The 15726-nt window shown below is 49.8% G+C and overlaps 1 protein-coding gene across 1 annotated transcript in view; it reads right to left on the bottom strand.

Annotated features, from left to right (window-relative positions):
* LOC127690816 (anthrax toxin receptor-like) overlaps positions 1-15726 on the bottom strand; it is a 34556-nt gene that overhangs the window by 1923 nt on the left and 16907 nt on the right. Inside the window, exons 12-17 of the mRNA XM_052190322.1 lie at positions 15471-15561; positions 14303-14407; positions 13079-13120; positions 11806-12069; positions 10347-10418; positions 7129-7427 (exon numbers count right to left, since the gene is read on the bottom strand). Of these exons, the coding sequence (XP_052046282.1) occupies positions 7129-7427; positions 10347-10418; positions 11806-12069; positions 13079-13120; positions 14303-14407; positions 15471-15561 (873 nt within the window). The remainder of the gene's footprint in view (positions 1-7128; positions 7428-10346; positions 10419-11805; positions 12070-13078; positions 13121-14302; positions 14408-15470; positions 15562-15726) is intronic.

Here is a 15726-nt window from a genome sequence, read left to right as displayed (position 1 = left end):
GGGCCTGGTGAGGGGGCTCGGATGGTGTGCCAAACTCAGTGGAACTATAGTTCAAGTGAGATGAAGAGCAGGCCAAAGAGAGGTAAATGTCGGGTGTTAGAATAGTCACGTGGTGTTAATGAAACTCTAGTGTTGGCTAGAAATAAATGACCCAGCATAGTAGATTTGAGGGGCCACCTATCTGACCTGTATAGAGGCACAGTGACCTGTATAGAGGCACAGCAACAGTGTCTGCCTGCCACATGAGTGCTGTGATCCTCTGCCTCTGCCTAGCTTGCCTCTTAGCATCCACCCACCGCAGGCCTTCTGGGGTCTAAACCCTCTGGGTCTCCCCATCATAGCAGGCTCCACTGTGGAGTTTTCCACTGTTTGTTCTGCCCAGAAAGGCAGTACACATAGCTTGTGGTTTTGTGTGTTCTGCTCTGGCATCTTCCTGTCACCTTTGACCCCTGAGAGTGGAGAGCTGCCACACAGGGCTGTCTCTCATCTGGTCCTCAGACACCATTGTCTTCCACAGCCAAAGTCAATTTCCTGGGCCGCGCCCTGGACAGTCAACGCTCTTCTCGGCTCCATCTAGCCACAGTCACTTTCGAAGTCCATTCGCTTTCAAAAGGTTGCTTTCACTCTTTCAAACTCTGCCTTTTCCAGACTGTTCTATTTTTTTCCTCCATTCTTGGCTTCTCATCTCATTTTTTTCTAAAAAATTGTTTATTGGAGCAGGCATAATTCTGTAGTCGGCATATATATCTGTAAGTTGGAAAAGTATGAATACCATACTAGTCTTAGACTGGCAATTAATCTCTTAGTTTTCTCGACTCTCCTTGTTTAGATGCTGAGGATTTTCCCCCTCCTGGATACTCTTCTGCAAGAAAAATTTCCATAAGGCCCTAGTACTATGGGTGGGTAAAGGGACTCCAGAGGGGACTTTGTTGAAATCTGTCAAACTCTATCAGCTGCAATAGGCTGTAATGTTTTTGTTTTTTGTTTTTTAAATCTTACTTCAGGTTCAGAGCACATATTTCCCATAGTGTCCACAACAGAAGGTCTTCTGAGGTATGTCCTGGGAGCAGATGAGGTTTTTGGTTCTGTTTTAGGGATTTGGGATTGGGGTAGGGTCAGCTCTCCCTAGCTCTGGCTTACAGGGGTGCAGATCCCAATTTTAAAGTCTGGCATGTCATCCTTTTACACAAAATCCTTGTTCTTTTGTATTTTATTTTGTGTGACAGGGTCTCCCTGGCTGGCCAGGAACTCACAGAAATCCTGCTTCTCCTGCCTCCTCAGTGCGGGGGGTCAAAGGTGTGCACCATCATTCCTGGCCTAGCCCTAGTTCTCTAAGCAATCAGCCAATAATTTGGTTTCAAGTTTCTTTGACCATAACATTCCTTACAAATTTTCTGACACTTGGGAAGTTGATCTCTTGCTTTTAGCTGGATTCTACATTGGTGAGTCGTGCTCAGCCTGGGGCCTTTGGCTGAGCTGGCAAACATCAGCCTCTGTGAGCAGTTGGTAGACACACATCTGCGGTGTTTGTTCTCCACGGGTAGCCTTCAGGAGCCCAGCACAGGCACAGGAAAGGCAAGCAGTCCCCTCCATCCATCTGGATCTGAAGCTTTAACCTGACCGTGGCCACAAGAAAAGGAGCCAAAGAGAGGCATGTGGCTCAGGCCTATAAGCTCAACTCTTGGGAAGCTGAGACACTAGGGTTATCATGGGAACGGGGTAACTTGGGCAGCATAGAGTCCAGGTCAACCTAGGCTATAGAGGGAGACTGTTTTAAAATATGGCGAGGGAGGGATCTTGGGGAGAAATCCAGAGACATTTAGTGTGTTGGAATAGGAGCAGCTGAGAGCCCAGCTCAGGGGGGGTGCTGGAGAGAAAATGAAGGTGTGGTTCACTTGAAGGTTAAAATAAACTTAAATTATGGGATGGGATTATCTATTAACACTGTACAAACTGGAGGGTTTCATGGAGCAGATAATAGAGTGCTATTTAGCAGATAACCAGGTCCAAGCTCTGGCTGAGGTACGGGGAGGAAGATAACACAATTGATGGTTCAAAGCCACCACACCTGATGGAATATCATAGGTGTTGCGGTACCCTGAATACCACCTGCCTTTGGGATGCACGTGGTCCCCCGGAATGAGAAGGAGATGGAAGGTTTTGGGAGAAAGGGAGGGCCATGCCTCTTTGATGGGCACTTACTGTGGAGAATCCAGAACTCCAACTTGTCAGCCCTTTATGGTGGATGGAGCTGGTTCAGGGCTGGTGGGTCCCAGTGCCTCCTGCTGTTCAGTACAGGAAGTAGCTCTTTGGTTTGGGGGCTGTTTGGTTTGGGGACTTAGGGTGATGCAGGGTTCTGCTTCCAGGCAGTCAGACTCTTGACGCTTTAAAGAAACATCTCTAGAAAGGGAAATGCACTTCTAGCCATTTGAAATGGGCAAAGTCAGCTAAATGATGAGGTAGGGGGTTGCATTGTATTTGGTTTATGCAGCGGAACTTGGAGAGCCCTTTAGTGACCAAATGTAAGCTTTGGGCGCCATCTGGTGGAAGAGTGTAGCATTAACACCGGCTCCCTCACCCTCATTCCCCAGACCTCAGCAGGACAGCCTAGGCCCAGAATGCAGAATATGGGAGGTTACCAAGGCAGAATGGCCCTAAGCAGGGGTGTAGGATATACAGGAGATATTCTCAGTCGCCTCTAGATCCAGGGGACAACTTCTACAGATGTTCTACAGATGTGGCCTGTGACCACCTCATAAACTGAGCCCTGGCCTCCTTACCTGGCAAGTCCCACTAGGTCCACAGCTCTCTGGGTTCTGTTCCTGAGAGGCTCAACCTACCCCCAGACAACCAGATAGCAAGAAAGAGCGTTTCAGGAATTCTAGTCACAAGGAAGTACATCACTGGATTTAGGACTCCTGAGTTTAAATCCAGGCTCCTGAGGCAAGCCTTGCTTTGCTGTCTACACTTGGTGCCTGTCATGCCAAACTACTCCAGGGATCCTGAGCCCAGGGTCACTACTCCCTTTGTCTGAGGAGGTGATGTCTCCTCTCACAACCTTGCAGCCTGGCGTGAGGTACTGAGTACTGGTTTGAGGTGCTCGGTCAAGGCGGCTCGGGAATTCCAAGGCAGCAATGATGCTGTTGGCAATGCAGACCCATAAAATATATCATATGATATATTTCATCATGTTTTCCCTTCTCCTGTTCTTACCAGACCCTCTTCCCCACCTGTCCAACATCATATGCTTTTCTCTTTCCCTTTAAACAGAGAAGCTAAGCAAACCAAACCAAACCTCGACACACACACACACACACACAAACCACACTATACATCACATACACACAAACACACACACATACCCCATACACACATACACACATAGATACACATACAGACACACACCACACCATACACCACAAATAAAAACAAACAAGCAAAAGTCCAATAAGAAAAAAAAACCAAACAAAGCAAAATGAGACAAAATATCTACAAAAATATCACTGAGTTCGCCTTGAATTTGCCAAGCACTCCCCTGTGTGTGGCTTGCACACCTAGCGAGACTCCATTGGAGAAAACTTATTTTTTCTGTTTACTGTTGCCAGTGGGTATCGATCACAGATAGCTTCTTAGCGGTGGGAGCCTGTGTTACTCCCCTATCTGGTTTGAACTTGTGCAGACATTGTCCATGCTGCTAGGGTCTCTGTGAGGTGAGTTCACACATAAGCCCGCTTCCTGGGCCCAGCTCTAGCACGCATATGAGACCCCCTTTGTAGGATGGAGGCCAGAGGCAGGGGTGGACTCTGCGGGGGAGGCTGTGCTTGGCTGGGTACATGGCGATGGGCTCTTTTCTGTGGGCATGGCTCAGCTTCCTAGGGATGCAGTGAACCGTGGGTGGAGACAGACGGGAAAGAAGTATGTGGCTGGCGTGACAGTCACTCACGGGAGTGTTGGGTCCAATTCCTCACCATGAAGAGTGCTTTGGGGACACCTGCTTAGTCTATGGCCTCAAAGCCAACCTCTCTTTCTCTGTGCATTCACCAGCTGAAAAGGGGGACACGCCCCTGTGGGGTGGGGGTGCATTCTAGTGTGGCCTGGGAAGTATTAGCAAGCTTTCAGTGTTACCTAAGAGAGTCAAGAAAGAAATAGAGTTGTTCTTTGTTATCCGGATACTTTTCTTCTGGGGACCCTCCTCCTCGTTCACAGAGTTGTGAAAAAAAGTCTTCTGGCAAAGATGGCACCAGCCAGTAGACCGTCCCATGACTGCCGTCATGTCACCCAGAGTCCAGCCTGCATGGATATTTCGGTTCAGATAGTGTAGTGGGTCTGGGTGTCTGGGCTTGGTCATATTTGGCTACCCCAGGGTACTGGTTGAGATGTAGGTGACTTCTCTACAATCCCCGGCTTCTGCCTGCCTTCCCTCCCTTTACTCCCACCCCACTCTTCCTTTTGAAGCTCCAGTGCTGAAGATGGGGTGGGGTGGGGGAGGTCACTCCAGGCACATCGCTTTCACTGGGTCTGACCAACCTGGCAGCTATAACAAACTACCACGAACCTTGTGGCTTACAAGCAGAGGGGTGCCCTGTTCACGGCTCTGGAGGGTAAGTCCGAGAGAGGTCGAGGTGGACGAGCGTCTGTCACAGCTCTGCAATGCCTCTGCTTGTCTTCTCATAGGTCAGATGGGGCCTTAAGCCACGAATTCTACTAACAAGGGTCTTCTTTCACGACCCAGTGACTCCCCGTGGCCTCGTGCCACACTGGAGGATAGGCATTTACACACGAGTATTCTAGGGGGATCGGACACAGGAAACTGGCTGGGTTTGTTGGTCCCTCGCTCCTCCCCAGGACAGACATTAGGACTTTTCCTTCTTCCTAGCTTTATGAGCAGGGCATATTAGCGTAAGCACGTCCTTCTCTACCCCATGCTGATCCATTTCTGCTTCTCTGGGGGAATCCCATCCAATAACCCCGACCAACAGCGGCTCACTCCTCACAGGTGTGGAAGGCAAAGTACAGAACAGAATGAAGGGACGGGGAAAGGAAAGGGATGGGGACAAAGGAACAGAGGTAAAAAAAAAAAGGAGGAGGCAGAGAAAAAAGGAGAGAGAAAAGAGAGAGGGGAGGCTTTCGATGGATCACCTTATTTGCCACCCAGACTTGTTCTGCATCCTGGGCCAATCCTGGTGCAGAGACAAGGAGATGGGGCGAGGGCGCCAAGACCTCTCTTTTGTCTGAACAGGAGCTTCTGTTGAGCGTGAAGGTATGTGTATGCCCGGCCTGAGCTTGTAGAGGGACAGCACTCTGTCACTGCTAGAGGTGTGAGGGACTCTCCTGGCTTCGAGGAGCCCCAACGGGGGCCAGGATGAGAGATGATGAAAAGCATGGGAAGGAAGTTCTGAACGATACAGCCTCGGGAGAATCCGTTACCCTGGGAGCCAGGACAAGCCTTGAGGAAGAGCATCCTATAGATCATGGCCACCTCTTCCCTCTAGATGTTCTGGCTGCCTCACCAGAAGTGAGCAGCCTCAGGCTGCAAAGATGGCTGACGGATTAAGAGCTCTGGCTGCTCTCTTGCTGATTAATTCTCAGCAACAATGTGGTGGCTCCTAACCATCTATAAGGAGATCTGGTGCCCTCTTCTGGCATTCAGGCAGAACACTTTATACACACACAAACAGTCACTCTTTTAAGAAAAAGTGACCAGTCTCTGATTTCTAAGGTGGGGGGCCCTACAGGGTAGTGACAGAGTCCTGGGCTGCAGGCAGGAGGTCTGGCCACTAAGGCCCAAGCCAGACTGATGCACTCCAACTGTACCTATCAGTCTTGCTGCAGTATATGTCTTTGGCAATAGGAGAGGGGCAGGGATATCTGAGTTCATACCTTGTCATCAGCAAGCTCTGTTCCAATTTGCCCTTACTCCTTCCATAGGAGATGTTTGATGGACAGTAGAAAACAGCTGCCCGAGATGGAGGGGACTGGATGGGTGAGAGAGGCTTAGATCCTATCCAGGTAAAAGCTATGCAGCTCAAGCTGTGACAGGAAAGGGCAGAGCAAGACAGGAAAGTTGGGGTAGCCATAAGGAACAGAAACCCCTTGAATGGGTGCTTTGAAGGTCAAAGTTTCATGATGAAGAGGAAAAGCTCACATAAAACCCCTCATAACACGGCAGGCATTCTGCTGTAGCTTTCAGTTTGGAAGCACGGAGAGGTGGTCTCCCCATCATTATCCATGGATTCAATCCATACCATTTACAAGTCAAGGTGTGGCATAGTTACACCTGTATTTGCCTTACAGAAATTCAAGTACCATGCCTGGATGGAATGGGGATCGCAGAAGGGAGACATTTGATTATCCATCAAGATTTGTTACAACTGATAACCTATGTCGTGATCTTTCTGGAGAGTCTTTAGAAGATCTTGAGGAGACTTGTTAGATCCTCATCCTGGTCTACCTGCTCCCTGTGGGATCCCACAGCCATAGTGCACGTGATGGGGGTCTGAACACTTGGCCCTGTTAAAGTCTGGTTTAGAGGGCACACAGGTGGAGTAAGTCTGCCTGATCCAGTAAAGTTCAGAGACAGACTCTCTTGGGCATGGGAAGCACCCAACATGTCTAGAAAGAGAAGTCTTGATTCCAGAAGAGGATTTATTTCCTCCCAGAGCGCATTCAATGTTCAAGACTCTAAGAAATGGAAACCTGGAGCACAAAGTCCGGATGAAGAAAAAAACTTAGAGAAAGGGATTTGGGAGAGTATTTAAAGATTGAGGTGGGGGCCGCCCCACCTTTGTGGAAGCTCCCATTTGGCCAGGCCTTTGCAGGTAGATGAAGACAGACCAGTAGGAAGTGAGACCAGGGATCTTTGTCCTGGTACATGCAACAACATGATTTTACCTCAGGCGGTGAACATCTCCCTAGGTGTGGACTTTGCTGATCCAAACCAGAGCTGACTCTCCACAATCTAAGACCGGCGGCTACACGCGTCCGATGCAATAAACAAAAGCCTCTTGAACTCAGAACTTTGGTCCTTTAGAGATTGGGGGAAAGGGATGGGTGTGGCAAAGGGATTCTAAAGATTGTCGGGTGTGGGGAGCAAGCAGAGGCAGCATCCTCCCAGGAGACTTGCTGTACCTGGTTAAGCATGGGGACTGTAGGGGGTTGAAAGTATAATGCTCCTGATTGGGTGGTGAGTCTATCTTTGAGTACAGCGTCTGTGTAACAGGGAGATTTTCTTGGCTCGGATGGAATGGGAGCTTTGGGTTGCAGCGTGCCTGTGTCATGTTTACATACTCCTCATTGGGTTGAAGAATGGCCCCTGTGGGGTATGGCCGTTCTGTAGGCTGAAAACAATCTCTGTCAGAACAGAGGCGCAGCTTTTGGCGGCAAGAGGATTGTGAGTAGCTGGGCTTCACAAAGCTGGAATCTGTTCCCTGGAGAAAGGACACAAAAATAAAGGTCACAGGGATGTCACTGGAATGGGGCTAGAAGGCCGAAGTCCCCTGACTTAAGGCAGTGAAGTCAAGATACATCAGGGCTCCACTGACAGAGCCAGCCTTGCGGATGCTCCTTTGAATCAAATCAAATCATAATCAACATGGAGTTGCTTGTGTCCGCTCTTAATATAGACCAAAATTATAACATGGAAAGCTGAGTATTTATGCATGAGGAAATTTCATTCCTGTAGACAAACTACCACAAAATACTGCTAGGATCACACTGACCAAAGACCACTACAAAGACACCATCAATGGCTGTCCATACACAGCAACCCCATAGCAACCTATAACCCAGATGCCTAAAGATACATGGCCTTTTAAATCCCTCACACAAAAGTATGTCTTCAAGGACACCTACTGATTAACAGTCTGCTCAAAGGTGGACTGGTGTCCTTGTCAACTTTGTTCTAGGCCCTTTAATATTCTTTTATGATTCCCCGTGGCCAAAGTGTACGGCCCTTAAGTAACTTGTGTGAACCTTCTAATTTTGCCTTTAACGTTTCTCTTTATTGTGCCTCTTTTTATATGTACACAGCTTGCTACAGGATGTGGGAACCTCATTGTAGGGCCCTGAAACTCATGAGTAAATTATTATTTTCAGAGAAATCCTCTGATGGTTGATTAAGTTGGAATCAGGAAGGTCCCCTGGACTTGAGTGTTTTAAATAAGTTGCCTTAAAAAACCTGGCATCTGCCTTAGGATCATGAAAGATTTTCTACAAGGTATTTTCGGTATTATCACAACTGTCTTCCTGGTTTCAGTGAACTTACAATATGTCTGCAAAGACCTCAAAGGACCTCGTGATTGACTGTGGTGGTTTCACCCTTGGTTCTCGGGCCTAATTATTTTGCTTCCTCTGGATACTCAAGAAATTCTTATTTCCATCTGGTTTGTTTACATGTGTCTATAAATAGTTGGACTCTTTCCTATCTTGTTTATTTCTGAACTTCAAGAACAAATAACATTCTAAATGTTGAGCACCACTTAATAGTGGTTACTTTAAGACCCACACAATATGAATATTAATAAACATTTCGCATATATCAATGCTTTATACTATAAGATGTAGGATCCAAATATTTCTATTCATTGCTCTGGCACCACGAGACCTGGGACAGGGTCTGGAACTGCTATACCACTCATTGACCTTGCCATGCTAAGCCCCAGACTAAATGCCAGTGCCTCAGTTTCCCCAACTGTGAAGAGAGCAGGAGAGAGAAGGAGGTACACACGCAGTAAGAATCCCGGAGCCAGGCAGGAGGGTGCTGCCCTGGTTGGCTACTGACCTTGACTGTTGAAAGTTTCATGACTTTGCAGTTTTCTTCCAACAATAGAATTGTTAAACATTAGCTTATGGGAATTTCTTAGGACAGGTCTATTTAAATGGAAGTTATAGTTTTTCTGAGGCATTTGTGAGGATAAAATGAGAGCCAGGCTCCAAGCAGCTCCAGCAGGGGTAAGCAAAACCACTACGTCTACTATAAAAAAATGCCCAGGTTTGTGCTTGACCTAAAGCTTCTGAAGAGTTTCCTGGGTTATGATTTGTTGAAGTACAAAAACATGTGAATTCACTGGAACAAACAAGCAGCTAGACGAGGTTCTAGGAAGCAGGGTCTCTAAACTCAAGGCCGGGCCATCCCTATGGAGGTTTATTAGCTTTCTGAGACCCTTTCAAGTCTGTGTGTGTGTGTGTGTGTGTGTGTTTATATTTGTGTGTGTTTGTGTGTATGTATATGTGTGTGTTTGTATGTACGTGTCTGTGCATGCGTATGTGTGTGTATTTGTATGTACATGTCTGTGCATGTGTATGTGTGTGTATGTGTCTGTATGTGTGTATCTGTATGTGTGTGTATGTCTGTATATGTGTATATGTGTGTATGTCTGTGTGTGCATATATGTGTGTATGTGTGTGTATGTATGTACGCGTGTATGCGTGTGTATGCGTGTGTATTTGTATGTACGTGTCTGTGCATGTGTATGTGTGTATATGTGTGTGTATGTGTGTATCTGTATGTGTGTGTATGTATGTATGTATATGTGTATATGTGTGTATGTCTGTGTGTCTGTGTGTGCATATATGTGTGTATGTGTGTGTATGTATGTACGAGTGTATGCGTGTGTGTGTGTGCATGTGTGTGTGCCAATGTGCGCACGCCACTCCCAACCAGGAAGAGTAACTTTGACACAGCTTCCCCTGTTTCTAAGAGGGAAGGAGAGGCACCCTCAGTTCTACTAAGAGGGAAGGAGAGGCACCCTCAGTTCTACCAGGGACTTATCCCTGTTGTTTTGTTGCTTGCCAGAGAGGGTCTGGTTGTGGCTCTGCCTGAAGGGGCCTTCAGAAAGCGTGACATGCCCTGTAGTGGAAGATGGCGTGGGCAGGAACCCTGAGTGCTGCCCGGACTCCTTGCTGCTAGGCTGGGCTCAAGGCCCCCAACCCCCTTGCTCAGAGTGCTTTCATACAGAAACTGGCTGAGCTTGCCGCTGGGCTGGGCTAGTGTTTGCTCTAGGCTGCCTGTCCTGAGGAAGCTTTAGGTCGGGAGGCCCTCCTGAGTCCCTGACCTAACCAGTTCCCAGCCTACACCTTTATTTGTCCCTATAGTGGGTTTAGCAGTTGACAGCATACTTCGTGCCTTGGAAAGCTACAGGTTCCAGCTGGCACTTAACTTTGTGCTTTTCAGGGGACTTCAGGCTCCACTTCGCTTACGTCACACTGTCTCCCTGAAGGGACCTGGAACTCCCAGCCAACACACAATACATGGCTCACATTAAACTGCAAAACCACAAAACTTAAAAATTTAAACTATGAGAGTAGTGGCCATTCTGTGCCTTAGGGCTTCCCTCTGTCTGGCTCACCTGCGTCTTGGGATGGCACCAAACCAATGGCATTTGGTGGTTCGGGTGATAGTAGTTTGTGTCCAGTTCTCCCTGAAAAGCAGATGTGACCCTAAGCACTCAGCAGCATGTCATGGGAGCTCCCCCTGCCCCTGCCCCCAGGGACACTGGGTCCAATTACCTAGAACTCTGTCAACACAGACACAAGACCACAAAACACATCCTCTCCCCAGAGCGACCAGTCTAAAGGCTTGAGTGGTCATTGTTGAACAAAGAGGATTCAGGACAAGTGGGGACAAAACAGTGTTTGGAGTGGGAAGATGCCTCAGGTGCTGCCTTTGGAGATGTTAAGAGGCCCGAGGGGTGTGTGGTGGCAAGCAGAGGCCTCCAGGGGGGAGTGATGTGTTTTGTGAAGGCTCTGTCTGGGTAGAAGGCCTGGGGAAAGGACAGAACTCGGCCATATTAGTCAAGTAGGCCAGAGGCCCATGTCTCAATAAGGGTCAGGAACTACAGGCCAGGCTAAAGTAGAGGAAACTGGAGAGGCAAGAAAGCAGGCCTCACTGTAGAACGCCTCATGGTCTCAGCCTTGTGGACTCCGTGAACCTGATGGAGAGGGTGGGGCAAGCCATTGGCAGTGGCCATTTTCTTTTCAGGAGACCTTCCTTGATCTCTTTGTAGCTCAAAGGCAGGGAATAGGCAGGCGGGGCTCTCAGGAGAAAGTCACAGCCTCACCACAGACAGAGACAGAGCAGGGAGGAAAACTACAAAGCCAGGGGGAAGACGGCAGGGGGAGGGGGGCTCAACTCGCCCTTTGCTCTGTCCCTGTCGGGGCTACATATGGGGTCTCCCCCCTTTCTTGGGGTGGCCTGGACCTCATAGGAGGGAGGCTTCAGATAAATGGCTGTTTGCCTCCTGGGGCTCAACTCCACACAAGAAGCTTGAGATGCTCTTTAAGAGCTCCAGGTCACCTCCCTTTATCCTGTAACTCGATGCTGTAACTCAGTGGTCCTCGGGGATCAATAGATAAGCTCTTTTGCTTGTATATAAGAAGTCTTGATCTAGGCTGGCCAGGGCCACTGGCATTTGACCAGGTTTCAGGACGGGTCCTTTCTGTTTTTATTGTATCTGACTTTGCATGGGATACACCCAATACATCTTGGCTCGTTCATTCTCAGACTAAGGGTGGCATCAAAGACACTGCTGGGGCTGAGTCCAAGACATGGGAACTGGAGACTGGCAAGATGGGGGCACAGTGGCCATGTCCAGAACTGGACACTGTAAAAGAGGGGGCAAGCAATTGTGGAGCACTCTGTGTATCCTCTCCTCCAGCCACGGGGAAGAGACAGGGGTCCAGGCGTCCTCAGACAAAGTAATACATGTTCTGTGTCCCTCCCACACTCAGACTTTTGTTGTGATGGTTGGCTGTGCCTGCCCTCCCCAGCCAAGCCTAGAGGTTACAGCCCGCCCATCTCCCAGTTACCTGCATGTCTCTCTTTCCACAGCCACAGCAGGTAACGATCACAGTAGGGTTTGTGTTGACAGGTAATGGGGCTGGAGAAGAAGCAGGGGCAGGAGAAGCAGCAGGAGCAGGAGGAGAAGCAGAAGTAAGAGCAGGAGGAGAAGCAGGAGCAGGAGCAGGAGAAGGAGCAGGAGCAGGACCAGGCACAGGACCAGGAGAAGGAGCAGGACCAGGATCAGGAGGACCAGGTGGCAATTCAGGAGGAGGGCTCTGTTTTTCTGGATCCTAGAAGTGAAATGAACTGGTCTGTGTCTTGTTGCAGTGTGTGGACAGGGCACACTCACAGAGCATCTGCAGTGTGGGTTCAGTCAGCTAAGGTTGTGCAGTGGATGGAAGGCCTCCCTACCGGGGAATTCAATCCTAAGAAGAATAATCAAAGCCCTTTTGATTTGTAGACACTGAGCTTCCTGAAGTGCCAACATCCGCTTCAGTGTTCTCATTTCTCCTGAGGCCACTCTTGCTGGCAGAAGCCTAGCCTGGAGGTTGTGCAGCCAGAAGGTGATACGATGACTGCCTCCTCCACCCGGCTCTGGCCTTCACAGAGGCAGACTTCCAGGCTACTCTGAAGCCAGCCCTGTCCCACAGACAGGGAAGCTGTTCCTACCCCAGAACAGGCCCGGGTATAGGCTCTGTCTGCCCCAGCCTTTCATGACCTCTTCTGGTCCCCATCCTAAAGAAGGCACAGTCATCTCCTCACTGGGTCCCTGTGCTCACCTGGGGACACCCCTCACAGCTCAGGGTCAGTTAGGATATCCTGATCTTCCCCAGCCCTGGGTTCTCTAGGCTGTACTTAGTGAAGCCCTTGGCTCTTCCAGCAGATGATGGAGATAAGTGTAGAAGAAGCCCAAGGTCTCTGAGCCTGGATCTGACACATGGTGTCCCTATAGTAAGAACCCATTTTTTTTTTAACCTCTGCATTCTACAGAGAGTACTACAGGATCCATCGAAAGATACCAGTTCATCAATGGGCAGCTGCATACGCTGGAACAGTTTGCCAAGGTGCTGACTGTGCTACCTACCGAAGCCCTGGTCGGGAAATGTTTTGAGTCTGGCAGTGGTGTTGTCTGGGTAACGTTATTTTGAATCCCATAGCATTCCCATATTATCTTTGATCTGCATCCCTTATCCCCACCCTATTCACCATTAAAGAAGTGAGATCCTCTGGGCTCAGCCTCCATGATACCTCTCAGTGTAGAGTGTCACCCTCCCTCCATCCCTGACCTCCCAAACTCACCTTCTCTGACTGTGGGGGAGGTGGCTGCGACTGATCCTTAGGCTGGAATGTGAACAGAAAGAGGTGGGCTGGAATGGGTAGGGTGGGCTCTGCAGACGGAGGGGACCCTGGCTTGGAGCAGGGACATGGGCTGGGAGTGCGTGCCTGGGTGGGGGTGCCCAGTGCCTGTGGTGCTGCGCCCTTTAGGCTCCACCTGGCCCAAGGCAGCCACATGCCTGTCTGGTAGGAGGGATCTGAACCAAGGGGCCGGTCCCTGGAGAGGCCTATGGCTGACGTGCTGCACACCTGTTCCAGCCCCACCTGAGGCGTTGCTGGGACATCCTTTCCCTTGGCAGAAGCTCTGTCCTTCAGCCTCCTCATATCTCCTTACCCTCTCTCTAGTTTCGTCCTCAGGTTTTTCTGTTCACTGTGTTCCTGGGAGGAGATGGGTCCTGACAGCTCTGTGCTGCACGCTCTCTGCAGGGTCACTATTCTGTTCTTTCTCTGGCTCTCCACCCAGGTTCCTTCCATCCTAGTTCACTGGCTCCTCTGTCTTTTCCCACCCTGTCCCCAGGATGCTTAGCTAGCGCCATCTTGGATCCTGCTTTGCTTATGCCAAGCCCTAGTTCCATCTTTCCATGCCTGGCATTTCACCCTCCATCCTGAACAGTGACTGAAGTCCATGGTGGGGGAAGAAGGCTGTGCTTTGTCTCCTGCCTTTGCAGTCCAGTGTGGAGCTGTACCTGACATACCACCAGTATAGCATGAATGGAATGGTAGGTCTGCCCTGGGAGTTCCTAATCTTGCCTGATAAGCATCACCGTGCATATGGGGCCACTGGCCCTGCATGAGGGGCCCTGCCCTGACATACACAGACAGCTATGAGGTTTGGCCCACATGAACTCTGTGGATGTGTAGCTGATCCACAATTGTCCTGGACTAAGGGTGCTGGGATGGCCTCTTTCTGGAGCCAACCTTAGCTTACAGGCCAAGCGTCTCAGACCGAATTTCTGTGCCAGCTAGGCTGGAGGCTTCCTAGAGCCCAGGCAGGCCTAGAGTTTGGGTATTTAATACTAAGAGTTTGTGCCTCCTCTGGATGATGTGGGGGGGGGGGGGGGCTTGGATCAGATGGGAACTTGCCAGCAGGCTGGATTATAGTGCTGGCATAGGACTCTGTCCCTTGGAGGGAGGGCTTGCGTGTGGGTGCCAGGGCAAGAGGGTGGGGGGTGGGCTGCAGACGCTTACCTTTAGGCAAAACTTCCAAGTGCAGCACAGCAAGAGCAGAGTCCCCAGCACGATTGGCAGGAACATCAGCCAGGACCAGTTGAACACCGCGCTGCCTTGGGATCCCTGGTTGGAAGTAGTGCTGACTTTGTCTGGGTCTTTTTTCAGTGGCTGGCTGGTTGTGTCTCTGGTTGTACCTCCCTGTGGCTGATAGCATCAGTGGCTTCTTTCCCTGTGCCCACTCCCGGCTTTCTATTTGCGCACACACTATCTTCACCCAGTTTGCCTTGACACACACAGGCTACAGTGGGGTTAGTGGCCCAGGCTGGTCCTCAGAGGGCAGCCGAACCTTCCTCTCTTCCAAGCTCAGAATCTAAGAGATCTGAACCCAATATCTTCCATGGTCTGAGGATGGCGGTTCTCACCGTGGTCTTGGCCACAGGATACTACTAGTCCAGATCTCTGGGAAAGGGTCAGGTGACTGAGCTACTAAAGAGGTGGGGCCGGGAGTGTGGGTCTGCCTTCTAAGGCATTGAAATCTCTGTGTCTCCTAGCTCTGCATAAGAAGCTCACTTCTCCTCCCTCTGAAACTTGAGAAGAATTCAAGAATAGTCACAAGTGAACATAAAGCTCCTTCTCCTGTGCTTGGAAGACTGACGTGCAGCTGGAGAGGCAGTACATGAAGAACGACCCTTTTCTCCTCGGGGGCCCTGGCATGAGCTGGTATACATGACTGACAGCTTCGCCCTGCCACAATGGGAGAGGACGTCCTGCTCGCACTAGTAAGCCCACAGAGGGGGCAGCCAAGGAGAGGGGACACAGCTGGAGGCTGGGGACACTGCAAATGACAGGTGTCATCAAGAAGGGTAGGTGGGGGTAGGCCTGAGTAAATTTGGGTCCATCTCAGCTTCTGGGGACCCCATTCACTGGCGCACATCTTTGGCTACTGATGTTGGAAACCCTGGATCCCTAGGCCTGGAACATCCAAGAGGAGATGCTGTATACCCTTCATGTCCTAGACCTTCTCTAGCAGAGAGGCGCACACTTGTTCCAGGCGGCTCCTCTAGAAACTGCGGCAGACTACCTAACCAGTGTCTACTGCTACTTTTGGGTACCGCCCCGCCCACACCACCTTGTTTGGATTATCTTTTGATTTCTATGTGGACCTGCTTTATCTTTGGGAACTTACCCTAGTACTCATGCAGTTGGTACTGGTTATAATGACTTTGTTCCCAATGAAGGAGATGCCATTGTTTAGACTGACTTGAAGTATAACATCCCTAAGGCACAGAAAAGAGATTGGATGATGGGAAGAGTCCTGTTCCCATTCAATTTGCTCAAACTGTTTGCACACATCAATCACCAGTGTAATGATGCTGAAATCCTAGCACAGGGACTCCCCGAGAGTGGACAGGTAGGCAGAGAAACTACCCCCCCCCCCCCAA

The sequence above is a fragment of the Apodemus sylvaticus genome, chromosome 8 (assembly GCF_947179515.1).
Source record: "Apodemus sylvaticus chromosome 8, mApoSyl1.1, whole genome shotgun sequence".
In the NCBI taxonomy this organism is placed as follows: domain Eukaryota; kingdom Metazoa; phylum Chordata; class Mammalia; order Rodentia; family Muridae; genus Apodemus; species Apodemus sylvaticus.
This window is presented reverse-complemented; position numbering and strand designations above follow the sequence as displayed.